Consider the following 22,613-nt stretch of genomic DNA (forward strand, 5'->3'; position numbering starts at 1 on the left):
ATGTTGACCAGACTATAAGAACAGTCAAAGAGAATTGCAAGGAACGTCAGCAACACACCCGACTAAAACAACCAGGCAAAACACCTGTCGCCGATCAGTGCCTGAAATATAATCATGAGATGAAATACTATGAGACCAGTATCGTGGTGCAAACGCCAAGATTCTGTGTCAGTAGGCTATTGAAATAAAGATGTCAGAAAACCCAGCAAAAAGAAATGGGGGTTTGAATTTAAATAACTCCTGGACACCAGCACTCAAGGTTTCAATTTAAATAACGCCTGGACCCCAGCACTCAGTTTATTAAAATTTCGCCGACCATCATCTCCACCAAATTCTCGGGGAACTTGCGTTTCAAGAAGTATCAGTGCCTGCTCTGTAAAACAAAAGAGCGTCAGATCCCGTTGTGGACATCTGGAATCGAACTTTGCTGTAAATAGCGGCCCGAGACCAACAATAGCTCACAGTCTGGTTGTAGTCCAGGCAGCGAGTACACGCCATAGCGAAATCTGCAGCAGATGAAGAAGACAGGATCGGTCGTCGGAATACTGTGTATAATATGGAAGTAACAACTCGGCAGAGCAACCGGAAGTTCAGTATTAACTAAACGGTTACTGCTACAAATCAGATGCTAGAAGAACAATGATGTAAGTCTCATGTCAATGCAAGCAGTGAAATGTGTGTTTTATCTTCGTTCCATTCGAACGACAAACAGTATCGGTGAACCTAAAAATTACAGCTTACCATACGTTAGAGGAAACGTAACCAAGATAAGATATTGAACATTTCATGTATGAAAACGTTTCATGTGATGTTGGTACATTCTGCTTCTGTGTGTTGACGAAGAGAAGTAGAAAATAAGCTCTAACACGAAAATAAAGCGTTTCCAACTGTAATGAAACAGGCTGTGTTGGGCCATGTGGAATACCCGACGCAGCAGGTTTAGTAGTATGCGATACACGCTAAAACAGATGTGGGTAGTGTATAAAGACACTTTGTGAAATAATTCTAACAAAAATGTTAAAACTGTGTCACAGATCAGTTAATGTTGTTAGTCAGGTAAAGTGATGTACAGTTAGGATAAGTCATTACCGCTTTGAAATGAATTTCGAGATGTTTTGAAGAAAAGGAACAAGTGACAAATGTTAGTGACTTTTTTCAATCAGTTTTGTAATTATAATTCAATTTGTAAAAATGCATTGTTTACCATAACGCAAATTAACTTTTTAAACCATTAATTTTGGAAGAGCTCAACATTTATGTATCTTTGCAAGCCAGGACAACATAATTCTTAATCACCAACTAAAATTCTGTAATTAAGCTCGTAATTACTGCTTCTGGAACATTCTATAGAGAAATTCAGTGCAATGTCCACAAATAACGAAAGCTAGAGAAGATTCGTTTAAACTGGAGACTTAACCTGATTCAGATCGACGATTTGTATCATAAATAATGTTGGAAGAACGATGCATTTATCTTTTGTAACACGATTTAAAGATTTTTGGTTGTACGTAATTATTCCGCATTTTAGCCTTCAAATGTTATATAAAGTCATTTTGAACGTTTGAATTGTAATTTTGATGTTGTAGAAATATTAGCAGCTCATAATTGTTTCATAAAATCGCATAATAAATTAAATTACGTGAAGATATTCGAGGATGTTCTGGACTGAAATGTCAGTTTTTGCTGGGTTAACTTATTGCAATTGTAACATCAAACGTGAAATAACGTAATAATGTCAGAGAACGTAACTGTTGAAAGGTATATAAATACCCATTGTCAGAGAGCGAGATATAGAGCGGCTGGAGTATTAGCTGATGTGTTCCAGTGCCTGTAAAGTAGTGACAAATAAACAAGTGGTGCTAACAAATTAGTTGGCGTACGTCTGGTTGTGACCCAAACTTTGCAGCCAAGTTATAACCTCCAAAAATGTAAAATATGCTGTGCTTCTGGATCTGGTTACGTTAGACAATCCGTGTCTATCCGACACATTGTACTGCATGTGTAGGAGGAATGTTTCCTGAAAGTTTGGCCATACCTTTTTGTTACACGCGGTATGTATATGTTTATATATACGTTTATGTATATATATGTTTCCGCGTATGTACATGTATAAATTTTTTTATGATCGTTGTAAATTTAATACATCTCTATTCAACTTCGTTAAAAGGGCTATGTACTGCCAGCGATCGATCATACTAAGTCACGACTAGCCTCCTTCTCTTTGGCAGTTCAGTAAGAGAGAAGGAGTCGACGAATAGGAAACGACCGCGTCGTTATCTTTTCAGACTGATCCTACTCTGTTGAACTACGACGGGAAGTAAGTCGGTACAGCACTGACGTGAGAGCGGCGGCTTGATTTCTAATGTATGCAACCCGCAACGTACGATTCGTAACCGCTCCGTTTCTGCTCTATTTGTTACGTCTTCTACAAACAAATCGGTGGAGTTCCCAAATGGTTTCTAACGCAAACTACGAATTTACTTTAGGATATTTGTGTTTCCTAAGCTAACTAAATAGCTGTACTGGAACATTAACAATATGGCTGCTGGCTGCAAACATTTATGCAAACGCTCAGGTGATACCCGTTGCACTGTGGGCGGCGCTGCTGCGGTCACCAGAGCGCACCGCCGTAACTCCCCCGCGCAACCACACCCCCGGCGCGACGCCTCCCGGGGATGGAGCGGCAGCGGCAGCGGCGCCGGTCGCCGCCCGACGGCCGTGCGTGCCGCAGATGCGACACGTTTTACGATCGCAGCTCACGCCACGACTGCACAGCGCGAGTAATATCGCGACGCGGCGCGGCGCCCGCCAGATAAATCTCGGCCGCTCTCCTCAGTATTAAGTTTTCTCTTCAAATAAAGAGCGACCAGCTGGCCAGGCGCCTAGCGAATTTACTGCCTCGCTCTCCGCGCAATTTTTCCGTGTCACGCCCTCCTGCTCCGCGACTGCAGATAAATTCATCTCGAATGTCCAGAAGAGCACCGAGAAAAGTCAAAAGTGGAAGTAGCCCCACCACTAACACGAAGCCACGTAACGAGTGTACTTGTACCACTGTTACGGTGACGTTCTTTCGCAGACCTAAGTTAATCCTCGACTTGGACACTACTTAAAGAATGTTGTGAAAAACTATTGTAGTGTCTTTCCCACTTCAGTAAATGCGATTTCCTGAATATACATCTATACTCAGCACGCCACCTTACGGTGTGTGGCGGAGGGTACCTCTAGTACCCCTAACCGTTTCCCAGTTCCATTCGCGAATGGTGCATGTGGGACAAAGTAACATGTAGCCCAAATCTTCTTCGAACGTATGGTTTCGAAATTTTACCACTGGTCCTCTCCGTGACACACAAAACATCTCTTGTTGCGAGCCGGCCGGTGTGGCCGTGCGGTTCTAGTGCTTCAATCTGGAACCGCGTGACCGCTACGGTCGCAGGTTCGAATCTTGCCTCAGGCATGGATGTGTGTGATATCCTTAGGTTAGTTAGGTTTAAGTAGTTCTAAGTTCTAGGGGACTGATGACTACAGATGTTATGTCCCATAGTGCTCAGAGCCATTTGAACCATTTTTTTCTTGTTGCGGCGGCCACTGCATTTTAACGCTTCCACGTCGATTAAACCATCCCGGGAAATGCCCCCTTTCTTTGAATTTTCCCTATCTCTTCTGTTAAGCCTACTTGGTACGAGTTAAAGGGTGATGAACAGTAACCAACAACTGTTTTGGTTCAGATGCCTCTGAGCACTATGGAACTTAACAAATTGTTCGAATGTCTGTGAGCACTATCGGACTTAACATCTGAGGTCATCAGTCCACTAGGGTTTAGAACTACTTAAACCTAACTAACCTAAGGACATCACACACATCCATGTCCGAGACAGGGTTCGAACCTGCGACCGTAGCGGTCGCGCGGGTCCAGAATGAAACGCCTAGAAGCCCTCGGCCACTCGGCCGGCTAACAAGTGTTTTGTTAGTCACCCTTTACCAGGATGAATTAAACATTGGTGTGAAAAACTTTAAGGCCGAAAGTAACTTTCACATGATGTGTCACTGCCGTTTAACACAAGTCGATGAAACTTGGACTATAGATAAAAAGAAGTGTAGGGGTATAGTACAGAAGATAGAATTAGGCAATGAGACGAAGATGCTTTCACAGTGTAAACTAGAGTGGGAAATCACATTAAACCAATCTTCGGACTGAACACCACAACAACAAGACGAGGCAGCGTTTCTCCAGTTGTCCCGGATCTACACGTATGTGTAATGGTGTCTTGTAGGTGGTTAATAGATACTCGGTAAGTGTAGTATCGTGACTAATCTGCAATGAATTAATACGGCGGCGAAAGGAAGGGAGAAATTGATACCAGATGCCAGATCGTTGTGTAGTCTCCTCAAAACTCACAGCGTCGATCCAGACGTTTAACCGGAGGCTTAACGTTTTCATCCCGAGGTCCAGTTAGCCACTACCTGTCGCATCTGAACCGTGTAGGCTCAAATGGCTCTCAGCACTATAGGACGTAACATCTCAGGTCATCAATCCCATAGAACTTAGAACTACTTAAACCTAAGTAACCTAAGGACATCACACACGTTCATGACCGAGGCAGCATTCGAACCTGCGATCGCAGTTGTCGCGCTTTTCCGGATTGAAGCGCCTAGAAGCGCTCGGCCACAGCGGCCGGCTGAACCCTGTTGTGTTTGGATGCTAACAACACAGAAACCGGAAGTTACACAACCAGCTGTCGTCTTGCTTGAGTCTGGAGGTCCTCTTTTTCCCCACACGGAAGCCCAGACAGGAATGCGATTGCACTGGAGAATTATGGAATCTGGCTGGAACCAATAGTCATCGGGGAACTGAAACTGAATTGACTGAAGGATGTGTGTGCGGGGCTAATTCAGACAGCTTTTCGTACTTTCACAGTGCGACCACACGCAGCAGAGAGGTATGTTTTGATGTAAGACGCGTATCAGAGGCGGGCTTCGGAACGTCACTCACGCTTGGGATTTTGAAGACGTTTCAGAAAATGCCCCGGACCTGCCCGCCAGCGGAGCGCAGTAGACCCGGCTAGCTCAGCCGGCATGAATTATTGAAGGCGCCTGTGGCCGCGGTCGCGACAACAGCCGCCCTGAATGGCGGCGGCCGGCGCCTGCATACACATGAGAGCCAGCGCCCCCGGCTCTCAAAACTGGGACTTCATGCCCTGCACTCTCGCTGCCTCGCGCGCTAACTTCGTGTTACCAAACACAATACCATTTCACGCCAGTAGGCCCACGTAGGTGTTTCAGCAGCTACCACATCGATACAAGTCATTTCACTGAAGCACAAGTATAAACTGCGGTTCAAAGCTACTGTTCTCTAGTGAGGACAGCTGTTAACAATGTGACCGAGACCAGTTGGTAGTTGCCAGTGTGTATACGAAGCAGTCAGTTGCAGTGAGTCGCGGACGTAGGGCAGACGAACGGCATTCCTTATATTAGAAACAGACAGAAGATATATTGCGTGTTTTGCAGTAGGTACAATGTTATCCAGAGAAACTTTGTTATAACATTAGTTCCCGTTGAGGCGCGTCTGTATTTTTTATTAATTTTTTTAAAGATGCTACAGGAAGTCGCGGAGGAAGAGTAGTAACTTCTGATGACGCGTTAAAAAGTCAAAACTAACAGAGTAACAAAGACTTTCAGGGTCACGATTAACAAAAATTTCCTCCATGAATGTCCGAAGGAATACTGCGTCGCACTTCTGAACAGCACAGCTACAGCAATTTCGTTCAAAAATCTTGGCCCATTATCATTAATCAGTCCCTCCCCTGCGTAACGTGGTGGCTGGGAAAGCCGTTCTGTGTATCCGTAGGCACCATATTTCTTATGGCCAAAAGAACCACCCATAAGAGTTGGCTTAATGTACAAGGCGTACGGCTCTAGAAGGCACTGAGAATTGTTAGAAAGATAAAGCGTGGCGCTATACAGACGTCTTGAGCACTGAAGATAAATGCGTTATCCCCTTTCCACGGATATAATAACTGCGTAATGCCCATCTTATATTGCTTCAGGAACTTCTTCCTAACATCAAAGAAAAATAATGTTATAAAAAAATCTCTCACCGTGTGACATCAGGTTACGCATCCGTAACGGTATACGTGCATGCAGTTGACGTCAACACTGACGTTTTAAATGGCAAAGAAAGTGTACTGAGTATTCAGCAACTGCGTTTCATTGCAGGGGATTGCAGTTTTGCACGTTCGTAAGATACATTTTACAGGAATTTCATTTACACAAGTTTGCTTTTAGCGACACTGTTGTCAAGTGGAAATGTCACAAAGTCGTCACTCTGGTAGGTCCAAGAAACTAACTGACAGCAACTACCGAACAAGTTTAGTGAACTAGCCAATCGCCTGACATCCTTATCAGTTATTCCAGAATGCTTCTGTTGCAGCTCATAAACACAGAGGCTGAACGATAGATCGATTTTCGTGGTCATTCTTCTGCCCGAATGCCGTTCACTACCAAAAGGAAACCGAACTGTTGTTAGAGTGGTGCAAACACACCGCCATTGATCTACAGAGCAGTAGGACAATACTAACTGACGATAAGGGGTGTAGTGCTCTAGTGCCTAGCGAAACGCTGTTCGACAGAAATGGCCCGACTGTTTTATACTTACGTGAAATTTGCTGTATGTGTTGTGGTGGTCCGGCGCAGTCCTCCTGGTTTCAGCTCAAAACATTAACGCAGCTATTTATAGAAAGATTTAGCCAACAGCATTATTGTCTGAATGCGGCAATAATTTAGAAACGGTCCACTTCCCTAACGGCAAAGTATTCCGGCCCACAATGTCTGAACCGTTGCATGACGCTTCAATGAAAATGAGATTGATGTGTGGAATCGGTCTACACAAAGTCCCGGCCTCAATGCCATTGTATATCTTTCACTATTAACTAGAGCGCAGGCTATAACTATTCACCGTTCTGTAGGAAGAGTGAGAAATAACATCGTCACCACTGTACGACAACTTAGTGGAAAACCTTTCCCAAGGATTACATGCTGTAGAAGTAGCTAAGGAGGTTCCCACAGACGTTTAGATTATGACAAGCTGTTTTTTGGAAACATTAGTCCAGTGACTAATGACGGAACAAACAATGCGTTCATTACACAAAAATTCTCGGTAGAAAGGTGTGGCTTAAGAAGCGGAGGCTTCACTGATTCTAATGAGTCTGAAAGGGGGTGGGGGGTGGGGGGAGCTGACTGCCGTCTTATACATGTACATCAACACTCTGCGAAGTGCATGCATAGCGAGGAGTATTTCCTGTTGTACCACGAATAAAAATCTCTTCAGTTTCATTCGCTTATGTAACACAGAAAGGACTGCCTAAACGTCTGCGCATTGTCTGTCTTTTCGGTCCCTGGGTTCAAACGTTGATCAGTTAACGTTTTTCAAAATTTTCGCGACTCTCTCCTGTCAGTGAACTAAACTGTGCCGTTCCGTGCTGTTCTTCTTTTTATGGTACGTTCAATGTTCCCTGTTAGTGCTGTCTGGTAAGGATCCCGCACACTTTAACAATAATCTGGCATGTGTCACACGATTGCTACAAACCTAGTTTCTTTGTAGAATGTGTGCATTTTCGCAGTGTCCTACGAATGAATCGAAGTCTGAAACCCGCTGCACCTATGACTCAGGCGTAATTATTGCAACGGCGGGATTACTTTTGGGCCGCGCGGGATTAGCTGAGCGGTCTGAGGCGCTGCAGTCATGGACTGTGCGGCTGGTCCCGGCGGAGGTTCGAGCCCTGCCTCGGGCATGGGTGTGTGTGTTTGTCCTTAGGATAATTTAAGTTAAGTAGTGTGTAAGCTTAGGGACTGGTGACCTTAGCAGTTAAGTCCCATAAGATTTCACACACATTTGAACATTTTTGATTACTTTCGGTGTTAAGATTTTCGAACACCAGCAACGAGTCCAAGTTAACGACTCGCGAAAATGCAATCATTATACAACAATAGACATAAGCAAGACAAAAAAACCTGTAGCATTGTCATATGACTTTTTAACTACAATGCGCAACACAATTAAACGCTCACTTTTCGAAACCCGGTAACTGTCTCCATTGCGACGCATTAATTTAAAATTTGGTTCAAAGATGCGTGCACCGTTCCAATGTAATGGCGCAAAAGCATGACGGCCTGTGACGTCACTCTCGGGCTCGGCGACACTTCAAACAGCAAGGTGTCGATACATGCGAAAAACAGACCACGTGAGGTGAGTTAATGATGTTGTATACTGTGGAAATGTCGTCACACTCAGTCACCCCCACGTATCAAACCTTCTGCGATGGAGATCAGATCTGAACATTGTTAAAATCACGAGGTTTTGTTATCAATGGCCTCAGGAGATGGCAAAAAGGGCATCAATGACACCACCATTTCACTTGTGGTGTTGATGCTCACAAATTTCACAGTCGGAAACGACAGTTCGCAGTACTATGACCAACAGGATGGCGTTCTTGGCAATGTCTGACACTGCTGACATTACTCCAGACGATTCAGCCCTTTTCTAAGGATATCGTAGGGTTACAACCTTATTGAAAGTTATTTGAGCCCGTTGGAGTGTAGTGCGGCCGCAATTTTTGATCTGGTATACAGGCAGGGACTACTAGGAACCGTTCAAAACCATTCGACGGAATTTGAGAGTGATCCGAAGCAGCAAAAGTACTTTGCGTTTATCCAGTCCTACTTTTTAGCGCACGTCTGGGTGTGATCAGGGGGAGATCCACAACTCGGCAGCACCCTCATTACCACTTGTGCACCATTGTTGACCACAATAAAAATTTGCCTGTAAGAAGACTTCAACAACCATTCCACTGTGTGGTGCTCTGCCGACGCTCCAGCATTTGCTTGCGGGCATACACTGTCTAAGGGATGTCGAAGGCGATGCGCTAGAGCAGCAACAGAGCGCCACTACGTTAAACCGGTATCGAAGTCTCTTTAGAGCTACATATTTTAGTGCTCAATAAAGATGCACGAGGGGCACTGAGGCCTTACAGACGGTCTCTTTGCAGTTTTATACAACAGAAGAGCCGAAGAAGCGTTAACACCCTTTGCTTCTTCGGATCACGACTAAATTTCGTCGAATGGTTTTGTGCTGTCCCTAGTGGCTCCAACCTGTATACCAGAGCAACGGATTGCAGCCTCATGATGTGCTTAGAGAATGGTTGGATAGTCTGGGAGTGTGAGCAAGAACGTCCTTATGTTGATAATCGCACTGTGAACTGTCGTTTTCGTCTGCAAAATGTGTAGGACTCAAGTGAAGGGGTAGACACGTTGACGCCCCTTGTGCCACCTCCAGGACCCTTTTCGTGTCGATTCTGAGTGGCGATGTGTCTGAAATGTTGTCCTCGGTCATTCATAAGAAAACTGCAAGATTACAACGCTGGGCGATTCTGATCTACATCGCAGAGGCGTCAAAAGAAGAGTTCAAATGTGGGAAACAGTGGGTGTGAGGATGTTCTCATGGTGTGACATTAACTCACTTTACACCTGATATGAACTTCTGAGCTGTGCCCTTTTTTTCGCGTGCGTCGGCACCTTGCTGTCTGAGTGGGTGACGTCAGAGGACGTCACGCTCTCGCAGCATTGCAGAGAAACGTAATGCACCTTTGAGTGAAACTTCGAACTTCTGCGTCGCAATGGGAGATAATTAGGGAGTTTCAAAGAAGTAACCCTTTAACTGTGGTCCTCAGTGTAGTAAGCTGACTTTTTAGGACAATGCAGCTGTGTGCAGCTACAGTAATCCAAAGCTATCTATCAAATGCCATAACCCACAAACGAAGCACTGTGCAGGGTGCGAACGAGTGATTCCATCACTCTTCGGCCCTACATCGATAAAGCAGACTACCGATAGCAGCGTCAGAACCAGATGTGCTGCACCTACTAACTACAGCACTGATTCATATCACGTAAATAATGGGAAAAGTGATATCCTCTCTGTACTCCATGACTTGAGCGATTCTCATTTTTGTTGCAGGTTTCATCAATTGCAACACGAACGCGCTGCAGTCGCTGGCCCAGCTGCATGGTGAGTACGCCAAGTTATCTGTCTTCTGCATCACGAACAAACAATGTACGCTGCGCTCACTACGTTTATCTTGATTGTCGTTTTCCCTTTAGCGGTGTGTACTATGTTGAGATTATCATTTCATCTGCTCTGACTAAAGCATCCTACAATTTGCGAGGCTACAGCTACGGGAAACCAATGGTAGATCAGCGATGTACACTGTGATATCGTATGACAATAGTTGTCAATGAGTCTGTGTGAGACATTGAAACAACGATGCAGATTCAACAGGATCTTTTCTCTCTCTCAAAAAAATTCGTTATTTATCATTAAGTCAGGATCCGGAAATCTGCTGTATCGGTTTTCGACGAACGGGAAGGTAATGAAAGAATGGATTTCCACAGGATGGCAAGGTTCGATAAAAACAATACCAATCACCGTTATATAAGTTTATTTCTAGGCAGCCAGTTTCGACGTTACACTACGTCATCCTGCTCCATTCCAGACCTGAAGATGACGTAGCGTAACGTCGAAACTGGTTGCCTAGAAATAAACCTATATAACGGCGATTGTTATTGTTTTTATTGTACATTGAACAGCCGCAGTTCCATACTCCACCAGAAGATCGAGTTACATTCATTGAAGATGGCAAGGTCGTCACACCCCCTCTCACCCACATTTCACCCCTTCTTTTGACGCCTCTGCGATGGAAGTCAGAACCGCGACGCCCAGCGTTGAAATCACGCGGTTTTATTATGGGTGCCCGAAGAAAATATTTCAGAGATACCGATACTCAGAATCGACACCAAAAGGCTACAGGAGTGGCATAAAGGTCGTCAATGAAACCGCCCCTTTCGCTGGGGCGTTGACTCCCACACCTCTCGCGGTCGAAAACGACCGTTGGCATTGCGATCAGTAACAGGGAGACGCCGCTGACATCTTCAACCCTTCTCTAAGTGCACTCTGGTGTTACATCCTCACTGAACGTAGTCGCACACCATTGGAGTACAGCGCGGCCTCAATTTTTACTCTCGTGTACAGGTTGGAAGCACTAGGGACCGTTCAAAACCATTTGATGAAAGATGAACGTAATCCAAAGCAGCAAAGCATTTTGAGCTTTTCTGTTTCACGCCCTCCTGTGGCGTTATCAGGGGTTTGGGGGCGGGAGGACGGCGACATTGACACATGCTTGAATTAAACGGCAAAGGGTCACTATACGACCCTCAAGTTCCGCAATACCTCCGGTGGTTCCCGCTCGTATTTATTGAGAATTTTAAAAAAATTGCCTTTACAGACAAAACCTGTGAAGTATCCTAGGCCCCTGCAGGCAGGCAACTGCTCGACACCCCTTCGATACCAGTTGCCACCATACAGGCATGTGTGGCTACTTTGCAGTTCTCGCTAAAGAGACAGTTTTAAAATTCGCAATAAATGTGAAATGTGGGCTTGTGCAAGCGAGGGTATTGCCAAACTGCGGGGACCCTTTACCTTTTACGCACTCTTACGTCAATGTCGCCCCCTCCCCTCCCCCCGCCACGTCCCCCCCCCCCCCCATGGTCATGCCGAAGGAGGGCGTGAAAGTGAAAGAAGAGGGCTGAAAATGCATATGCACCCTGTGCTGCTTTTGACACGTTCAAATTTCGTCAAAAGCAGGAGTTGCAACCTGTACACGAGAGCAAAAATTATAGTCGTAGTCGCGCTCTACTCCAATGGGGTGTGATCGCTTTCAATGACGATTTATCCCTCAAAAGCACTTAGAGAAGGGTTGAACTGTCCAGGGGTGTCAGCAGTCTTGAAGGTTGTCAACAACGTCGTCCTGTGTCTCATCGCAACGCGCACTGTCGTTTCACACGGCGAAATGTGTGGGAATCGATGACATCCTTAAACTGAAATCATTACGTGTGGTTTTACTCGCCGCTGCGATCATAAAGCGAGTTACTTCCTAGCAGAAGAAGGCGATTGTGCCAGAGTATGGCTTTCCGGGAGGTTTCCTTCGGACCAAAAACGTGTCACGAACGCGCCTGTGGGAACTTTTCGTAACGGCGTCCCACGGCCGACTTGCGGCGAAGGCGCCTGCCGCCCACGGCCACAATGTGCGCCTGCGCGTGTCGCCGACCCGTATGGCACAACATCTGTCCCCGTCCCCGTCCCGTACACAGTGAGGCGAGCCGGGCTGCGCGCTCCTATAAGGTTACAACCCACGACCGAGCGGGAGCACCATGTCCGAAAGGACGCCGCTGCCGCCCTTTTGTCAGACACTTACTTTGGTCGTCCTGCGTTCAGATCCAAGTGCCTGTATTCTTTGCTGTCTGATTTGCTTCCAACAAGAATTACAAGATTATTCCTAAGTACTGAGGGGTTACAATTAAAGTGCAGGTCCAGCGTCATTATCGTATGGCAGCGAAACTTGGTAGATATACTTTCGCGTTATCTCGGAACCAATACACGGGAAAAAAATTAATTCCAGTTTTGGCCATCAGGTGGAAACCTGGCGCTCTACAACATCCCCTCGACGTCACCGGTGCTCATACTGAAGAAATTTTGTAAGCAGCATTCAATAATATCAGTATTATTTCTTTCTCACTTGTTTGATCTTTTCTGCCCACATGCCGTGCCTAATCCATCACATATGGATACATTTCTATCTTACGTCTTTCTTGCATTCACAGCGCCAGATTTGCAACTGGTGACAAAAATTGCAACATTTTATTTCCCAGCAAATATCGATTTCGCATTAACACATCAGAATATCTACCAACTTTCGCTGACAACTATAATCACAGCCAACAGTGGAACTCTGTGAGCAGCCGCACTTTAAATATAACCACCCAGAACCTCAAGGGTTTCAGAAGGCGACTGCGCGAAAACTATAAGACATACAGAAAATAAATACATATCGGTAGAAAGAGCATGTCCCCAAGTTTCGATTCGTAATATGTGCGGGGACGTAGTTGCACTAGGCGATGGGGGTGTCAGAATATGTACACAGTTTATCCGCTCCGTGTTATCGCATCTAATTAGTTTGCGCCTGCAGATATTCGACCCAATGAAGAGATTTGCAAAGCGGGCTGCTGACATTGCGCCTTTCCGGGTAACAGCAGGACCGTCTTCAGCGGATCGCATGTGCTCTTCCCCCTGTACTCGCGTTTGCCACGTCACAAACGGTGTCACACTAATCACCTATAACCTGAGTTAAAAACACGGTGGCGTGCTCCATCCACTGCCTATTTTCTCTACGGCTTGTAGTTTTCGGTCAGGTGTCTTCTAAAACCCCGGAGGTGTTTATGAACAACGCTGGAGGGTTACATAGTGTGAGGGCATTATATGTCATACCCTAACCCTGGTAAATCCAGTCTTCTGAGGGCCCATGGTTCCTGTAGGTGATTAGTCATCGAAAGCAACAAAAGTAGCGCTTTGGCTGTTGCAGATAGATGAAGCTGTTGGCCCGTTGCTCCTAAAATATTTTTTTCTACTCACGTCTGAAACAATATGTGATGGTTTCTTCCTTGAGCTATTTCCTGGTACAATTGTTATTACGTGTATTAGCTGAATCACAGCTATCCATCACTGTTACTGACATGTAATCACGTGGCTGGTTCATGCTACTGGACCCGCTCAGCTTTTTCTGTATATTTCTGTTTTCACTAACCCCTCGTAAAAGCATTATTTCAGATTTTTCACTTCTTTCGTGAGTTGTCGAGATTTTCAACGAAAAGCTTCCGTTTAAAACCTTTATCAGTTCTATCATGACCAAATTCGACATATTCGTGTTGCAGTAATGAAATATAGCTAATACGTTTATCAAGAAATATTGTAATTATACTCCTGTTTTCACTTGTGACTTTTCATTATAGCCCAACGAAGAGAAGTGTGTCTCTAAAAACGACCAACGTGTCGCATTTTAAAATTGCTTGAGGTCCCCTACATACAGATAGTCCTCGATCTTCGATCAAGAGATGGCACTATTATGGTCAGCAAAGTGATATACTGCGTGTTCCATATACACTGTGTTTCCTGTTTGTGTGAAAGTACACAATAACTCCCACGTGTTTCAGTTCCAAGTGTAATAGGAAGTAGCTTTCCTGATTCAGTTGCAAAACGGTGCTCACACGTGCAAGCTTATCACATGACCGGCATGTGGCCCGGAAAGCACCAGAAAGTTGTACTGAACAGCTTATCCAGTAAGCAGGAAACCGAACTACCGACGGAAATGAAGTAGTACAAATTCACCATTCGCTAGAACTTGCGAAGAGATTTCGTAACAACATTCCTACATTGCTGAATGAAAAGTGGTTCCAAGCTCATAAATCCGCGCAATCTGATACTTACAGATTAAAACAGTTGTCACTCCTTGCTTCCATTAAGATTTCATTTTACTGCGGAACTTTAGTCATTAGTCAGCATTTCAGCCTGAGCCTGGCACAGATCTGGTACACATCGTAGGGCATCGTTTATTTTTCACTAAGATTACCATACGTTTTTTTGAAGAATAACTTGATGGGTATTTACTCAAAACATACAAACAGCTCTTCTGACAAGCAGTTGAGTCCCATTACTTTTTTCATTCTGTTCATATTTCTCTTTTTCACCTTAAATGTGTAGGATAAGCTCTCGAGTCTCCTGCAATCACCAGCAATCCTGTGGAGAACGAGTTGCAACGAAACATGTTCGCTAGTCCCTCCCGTTTTCTGAGAAGCCCAGACATGCGTAATTGGTAAAACTTCTTCAATATCACCTGTTGCCACCACCTTTTCTGATGAAGTGTAGTACCACAAACTTTTACTTACATCGTTCTCTTTTCCTGAATTTAGTAACTAGGTACGTCTTGACAACAAGTGTGCGAAGCCACCTTATGCTTAACAAGTACCAAGTAAGTTTGCAGTTGTACCTGGTGTCAGGACGGCGCATCTCGGCTCAGTATTGCTGCTAATATGTTGATTACCTGAAACAGAAATCCACATAAAAAGCTTGGTTGTATAATTTTTTAACAGTATAATATTATCACTTGCTCTACACTGAACAGGTGGGGTTGCGTGTTGCGAAGACATTTACGTGACGGGTTCAGTGCCAGCTGACCTGAGTGGTAATACTCGTTGGTCGATAAGCAAGAAATGTCAGAAACGATAATTTCAGTTCCCTTAGAAAAGGTGTCGCAGAAAAGTGAAAATCAATGTTATTGTTTTCGCAGAGTTTAAACGCAGTCTGTGAACGTAATCAGCTCAAACACGAGGCCAGAGTGCAATAATGTCAAAGTTCTGGACGTAATGTAAAACGATAGCTGCGTATTACACATTGCTTGGCTTTTCCAGGCGCTCAGATGACAAAAATTAAGATTCTTGTAGGCCTAGTTACTACTGAACAGAAAAAATGTCGATTTTTGGGTGGCGCACCAGAAGAATGATTCGATCGTGATGGTTCAGTTAAAAAAAAATCATTTAGTACGAATGCAGGGAAAGTTTCTTTAGATAGACCAAGGGCTTGTTCTACCCGAGCTTGTCCTCCGATGTTTCTTCGCACAAACATAACCTCAGCATTAGAGATGCACGAAACATCCGGCAGCTCACATCCTCGATATAGCCGTTACTGTACTGAAATCTTTGTCAGTTCGAGTTACCGTTGTTGTCAGAAGTCATGTTCAATTGAGACATTCAGAATCCAATGAAGGAGAGGTTGGAAGGACTCGCTTGTATTTCCGGCACTGAACTTCTTAGCTTTGCTTCCTTGCTTGTGAACATTTAACACGCACTCGCTGACAGCTTTTAAAAGCAAACCTAATTGTTTTAACCTTCTTGTCTCCATATGCTAACACGGAATGGCGTAATCTTGTCTCTGCGTTACATGGATTGCCAACCGAAGGACGAATTCTGATTACATTGGCAAGGGAATATCAAGGTAACGACGTCACTCAATCTGCGAAACACGACCCAGCTTGTGGCCACGCTACGTCTCATGGCACATATGGTTTGTAAAACAGTCCTTATAAGAGCAGTTAAACGAAAAAACAAAATAAAGAGCGTTAACACAGACACCTAGACTGCGGACTCGAACAATGAGTGACAGTACATTCACGTAATGTTCTTATCTGAACTGCACCTCTCTGATAGCACATTTTGCATCGTCAATACGACAATGACGTCAGATAAGCAATAATTACAATTTTTCGCGCTTTGCTATCATTCGGTCAGCAACTATTGCTTCGGTTGAAGAACGAATCTGGTTTTTTTTTCTTTTTCTTTTTTGTGTCTTGCGAAGAACTACAGCTTTACGCTGTTTCAATACATCTGTCGAACTCTCTTCCGCTTGAGTCTGACAGCGCTATAAACGTTCCCTTTTTCAAAATCTGTTCACTGAATGAAACACATGTCATTCCTGTTAACGATGTTCCCTTGTCTTTGGCTTACTAATCCATGTGCTAGCATAAAATTTTCATACACATTCACATTTTTGGTATTCATATATAGCTTGCAACTTCAAGATGTCTGTTATGCGTTTGTCTTTCTTCAATTTTCTGGACGAATAAATCGACAGTGAGAACGACATAGTTGTGTTCTGTGATGTACATTATATACACTCTGTACACTATTTTAGTGGACATTATTGTGGGCAGATTAGTCGGTATCAGAAAAGAAGGAAATGAATTGTACCATGTGACCAGCAGCTGCAAAGCTCGGTGAACGATCCACCATATATTACATCAACGCAGCTTGTATGGCGTATCGCAGCACCACAATCATATCCTGTTCACTCGGCTGGTACTATTACCAAACATAGCGTGGCCGTCACTGCCTTGTGTGTGTGTGTGTGTGTGTGTGTGTGTGTGTGTGTAACTTCCCACCACTATGGCGCAACGACACTCTTTGAAGGCCTTTCCCACATGCAACCGGAAAGCGGACATCTACTGTCATACGTCACCGCTTACCGCATACCAGCTCTGTTCTTTTGATGTACAGTCTGTGCCACAAATACTTCTACGTGAGCACCTACACTAAAGTGCCTGCGCAAGGAAAAGACGCTTTAAATAACACATACCATTATTTAAAAACAGCTACCCTTGAGTGCTTGTGCTAGTATATGAGCGGGTGTTCTGCGGGGGATCCACAAAAGTACGCCTTGATATTTTCTACTCCATTATGATGTTTTCGACTCAATCATTCAACTTGTACATGCATTAACAGACTCAGAGGGTGTATTTTTCGAACTGTATGAGAAATCTTCAGTACACCTATAGTCATTTCGAATGACACGACCTTTAACAAAAGCACACGTGTTCCTAGAGCTGTTCTTGAATTCCTGTGACCGATTAGTGAAATAAAGCGCACAAACTGATCTGCAAAAGCGACTGGGAGGAGGTTGAGAGTAAATTATAATCTTGTATACTCGTGCATAGTAGCGTTTTACGTTTCCAGAGATAGCGTTGACAACAAATTATACGTTTAGCAGACTTGAATGTAGAAATACAGAGTAATTTGCTCCGCTTTCGTAAGGGCATGTAAGTGTATTTTTGTAAAATTCTCTCTCTAGTCTGTGCCGTTCAGTTTGCTGGAGAAAGAGCAGGATGGTTTTTTACAAAATTTAAGCGCGACGCGAATCCCATATTATATCGCAAGATACAAGTATTGTGGATAATAGTTACAATTCTAGAAGACGGGCGTGCATCCAAACAAACACTGCCGAGCCTTGAGTTATTTTTAAACTGTAAATTTCTGTACTTCTATGATTTTACTCACTCGCCCTGTAATATTGATCTAATTTCATCTAAGCTCTATGACACTTTCCAACTGGAATGAATGTTGACTTGCATGTTTACCTATAGTGGAGTTTGCGTGCACAATTCTCGAATAAGAGGCAGTTTGGCACTTCTGTTCATGGTATGGTTTCATTTTTTTCACAGAAAATATTATTTTTTAAATTGTTACAGCCAAAGACTCAAAGTGAAGGTAGTAGAAAGGTAAAGTTGTCATCGACCAGAAGATTGGTTCGAACACCACAATGCATTATTAGGGATGGTCCTATACGATCCGTTACGTCATTGCCTTCCTCGTACCTTTGATCTGATGTACCCAGCAGAGTCTCAGAGGAAGCTACAGTTTAACGTGGACTCTGAACAGAAACACGATGCAGCATAGCGTTTTTCACATTAATAAGTCATTGTCAGAGGTGAAGGAGTTGATAACTGACAGAAAGGTCCTCAGACATATTGCAGATCGACCTAGAACCTTTGGATTCGTAGAGTGGCTCATCAAATGGCTCTGAGCACTATGGGACTTAATTTCTGAGGTCATCAGTCCCCTAGAACTTAGAACTGCTTAAACCTAACTAACCTAAGGACATCACACACATCCATGCCCGAGGCAGGATTCGAACCTGCGACCGCAGCGGTCGCGCGGTTCCAGACTGTAGTGCCTAGGTCCGCTCGGCCACCCCGGCCGGCGTGGTTGTTATCCTAGGAACGTAAATACATCACTAGTTATGAAATGGAAGTCGGAGTATTGTTGAAGACGAGCTGCTGGAATCCAGCATTATCGGCTACGGGTAAGCGGATGTCGGAACAGTTCCTTTAACAAACTACGGACGCCTCGTTCCCCCATTTTGCTGCGGGCGAGTTACTGTTCTGTTTCTCATCACTTCACTTCAGGATAGAAATAGTTTGAAACCAGGTCCCATGTTCTCCTCACACACCGTTTGTCGCCAGACTTTTATTTTTGCTCGATGTTATTCGTCTGCTTCAACGAATTCGCTTGCATCGGTCGCGCCGCAGCAAATGTAATTGTGCAACGGCGGGCGGTTAGCGAGCTCTCCCGCCGCGGAAGCGCACAAATATTTGCGGTGCGCCGGCGGGCGTTGCGCGCGGTCGCCGCCAGGGGCGCCAGTAACACCGCGGAAACACGATCCGCCGGCTCCTCGCCCACGCACTCTTCCTGTTCCCGGCGTTCGCTTTTTTCCTGCTCGGATCGCACTACAGCTAATGGATTTATGGACTAATACCCTGTCATTCTGACAGCTGATGTGGCCGTAGCTGTACGGGAAAGGCCGGGAGGGAAAATGCGGAGAGAAAAATAACTGGAAATTACTACTCGCTACGTAAATAAATGAGGGTATGAAGGGTTGCTGATGGCAGGTGACAGTGAACAGAGGCGTGAACGCGCAGACCACCCCCAGAGGCAGGAGCTGAGATCGGCACCTACTACGCCCGTCGACGGCCGTGAATAACGCATAGCGCCGTACCGCTTCCTGCCACGTGCAATATTGATGCGGCCCATTCCTCACTTCATTTGGATGTTCGTCCCCGCCGGCATCCTCACTTCTGCGACATGAGTGAGGGCCGATTTGTCGCCAGACGCACTTACCGGGCCTCTTCCAGCCACAGATTCTCTTTCATCCACCCCAGTTTCCTCCCCTCGATCCTGATTCGGCGACCACTTAGTGGTCTGGCCATATTTTGCAGTTCAAATGCCGCAAACGTAACAAAGTTCTTACCAAAGGTAGCCGAAGGTGTCGTGACAGGGACTCATAATTTCGCCACATGTTGAGGCTTACCGAGCTACTGAGCGTCTCTCCTGCAGAGTCTTCCACTGGAATTCATCTATCATCTCCGTAATGCTTTCGCATTACTAAATGATCCTGTAACGAAGCGCGCTGCTCTCCGTTGGATCTTCTCTATCTCTTCTATCAACCCTATCTGGTACGGATACCACACTGGTGAGCAGTATTCAAGCAGTGGGCGAACAAGTGTACTGTAACCTACTTACTTTGTTTTCTGATTGCATTTCCTTAGGATTCTTCCAATGAATCTCGGCCGTGCTACGATCAACTGGGAGAAGGGACTAGGTCAGTATTTCTCTTTGAAAGTACGTGTGACGTGCTGTGCAAGCGTAGAGCGAGAAGGGATTCTTCGGAGCAGCTCACGTAAAGGCAGGTATCCGACTGGTCAAGCGCACTGACTCGCAATTCTCGAAATTCATTGGCTTGGTTCGGTTCCCGTTGCTACTATCTTCTTTTTTTATTTATGTTTTATTGCCGACATTGTTAAACGATTAGTAATAAATTTAAATTTATCCAAACAATTCAATTTATGTACATAAAATTGACGTATTTAATTTAGTTATGATTACTACCCTTGCAAGTCAAACGGCCATAGGCGACTGCACTGTACCACACTGATAAAATTGTGCACAAGTCGCCACTTGTTTGGGGTACACAACATATCACTGTTGATTTACTCCTTAAAGCAAATAATGATTAGAAGAAAAAATATTCCTTGTTTTCTCATCTATACTCCAGACTATAAGATGTCAGTCATAATATAATTCACTTTCAGTGATATCAGACGCATGATGCCCCAGATAATAGTGCCAAAAACTAAACGGGCACTCAAAGTTCGTGTCGTAGGCCTCCTGCTTACGACCAGGTCCACTTAAATCACTTAAAACCACAACGGTAAGAGAATTGTTCTTTTATATGCTCAGGGTTGATTTGCTAGCCGTCTTTATCAAAATGGTTCAAATGGCTCTGAGCACTATGGGACTCAACGTCTGAGGTCATTAGTCCCCTAGAACGTAGAACTAGTTAAACATAACTAACCTAAGGACATGACAAACATCCATGCCCGAGGCAGGATTCGAACCTACGACCGTAGCGGTCTTGCAGTTCCAAACTGCAGCGCCTTTAACCGCACGGCTACTTCGGTCGGCCCCGTCTTCATTCAGTAAGAGCTTCTGTTCCGTCTCGTTATCGACGGAACATTAAACCATAATCTCTCCTTTTCTCTTCAGAATTCACTCAATTCCACTAACAGAAATTCTGGTTAAGTCTCATATGTATCTGTTGATTGTATATGACAGTACATACACTGAGATGACTAAAGTCATGGGATAGCGATATCACATAAACATATCGCGGTAGTATCGCCTGCATAAGGTATAAAAGGGCAGTGCATTGGCGGAGGTGTCACTTGTGCTCAAGTGATTCATTTGAATAGGTTTCTGACGTGATTATAGTCGCACAATGGATATTAGCAGACTTTGAACGCGGAATGATAGTTGGGTCTACGCACATGGGATATTCCGTGTCGAAAATCGTTAGGGAATTCAGTATTGCGAGATCCACAATCTCAAGAATGTACCAGGAATATCAAATTTCAGGCATTACCTCTCACCACGAACAACGCAGTGGCCTACCGCCTTAACGTAACGACCGCGAGCTGTGGCGTTTGAGTAGAGTAGTCAGTGATAACAGACAAGCATCATTCCATGAAATAACTACAGTAATCAATGTGGAACGTACGACGAAAGTATGCGTTAGGGCAGTGCGGCGAAATTTGGCGTTAATGGGCTATGGAAGCAGAGCCTCTCCTGTGTTCGTTACCATATCGGTTGGAACCTACGTGACAAAAAAATCGTGGCATGGTAAAAAAAAATGGTTCAAATGGCTCTAAGCACTATGGGATTTAACATCTGAAGTCATCAGTCCCCTAGACTTAGAACTACTTAAACCTATTAACCTAAGGACATCCCACATATCCATGCGCGAGACAGGATTTGAACTTGAGACTAGCAGCAGCGCGGTTACGGACTCAAGCGCCAAGGACCGCTCGGCCACAACAGCCGGACCCAAGCTGTCAAAAAGATAGTGTGCAACCTGGTGGAAGCTGTACAATAGTGCGGACTGTGGTCAAACTGAACAGTTCATTAACTGGAAATGGTTGTGTTCTGCTACTTGAAGACCATTTCTTCCCAAAAACGCTAGAATTTTTATGGCTGGCAATGCGCCATGTCACCAGGCAACAGTTGCTCTTTTAGAATAATGCTGCGCGGTGTGGGATCCTTACCAGAAAGGACTGGCGGAGTACATCGAAAAAGTTCAAACAAGGGCAGCACGTTTTGTATTATCGCGAAATATGGGAGAGAGTGTCAGAGAAATGATTCAGGGTTTCTCACGAAATTCCAATCACCAACTTTCTCCTCCAAACGCGAAAATATTTTGTTGACACTGACCTATATAGGGAGGAACGATCACCACGATAAAATAAGGGAAATCAGGTGTTCATTCTTTCCGCGCGCTATACGAGATTGGAATAACAGAGAATTGTGAAGGTGGTTCGATGAACTCTCTGCCAGGCACTTGAATGTGATTTGCAGAGTATCCATGTAGATGTAGATGTAAGATCATTTCCATTCCACTGGTATGAAATTCGCCGCGGAAGTAGTTGCTGCACGATACGATGGAGAGCAGCAGTTCTCTGGATTGTGCACCTGCTGCAGACCGAACAGCGCGAGGAGAGCGTTGACAACGCAGCACGTGTAGCCGTAGCAACGCCGGCGATAAGAGCAAACTGCTCTGGGGAGGGAGAAGCCATTTGTCCGCAAAGACGGAACAATGGCGGCGTGCTTGCGATTGCGGCAACCCGGACCAGTTCGCTCGGCGGGTGACATTACAATCCGCTGCGCGGCGCGGCGACTGCTCGTCAAACTGGCGTCCCGTGTGCGGCAGCCACTGGCGACGTGTGGCGCGGTATAATGAACGTGTTTACTGCTCCCCGTCTAGGTCACCTTCCGCTCCCGAGCGCTCTGACACAAAC

The 22,613-nt window shown here is 44.9% G+C and overlaps 1 protein-coding gene across 3 annotated transcripts in view; it reads left to right on the top strand.

Moving 5' to 3' along the window:
* The window catches only part of LOC126365953 (translational regulator orb2), a 1,712,650-nt gene that overhangs the window by 1,465,301 nt on the left and 224,736 nt on the right, over positions 1-22,613 (top strand). For all 3 annotated transcript variants that reach the window (XM_050008737.1, XM_050008738.1, XM_050008739.1), the window contains one exon: positions 10,007-10,057. In XM_050008737.1, the coding sequence (XP_049864694.1) occupies positions 10,007-10,057 (51 nt within the window). The remainder of the gene's footprint in view (positions 1-10,006; positions 10,058-22,613) is intronic.

The sequence above is a fragment of the Schistocerca gregaria genome, chromosome 4 (genome assembly GCF_023897955.1).
Source record: "Schistocerca gregaria isolate iqSchGreg1 chromosome 4, iqSchGreg1.2, whole genome shotgun sequence".
NCBI lineage: Eukaryota > Metazoa > Arthropoda > Insecta > Orthoptera > Acrididae > Schistocerca > Schistocerca gregaria.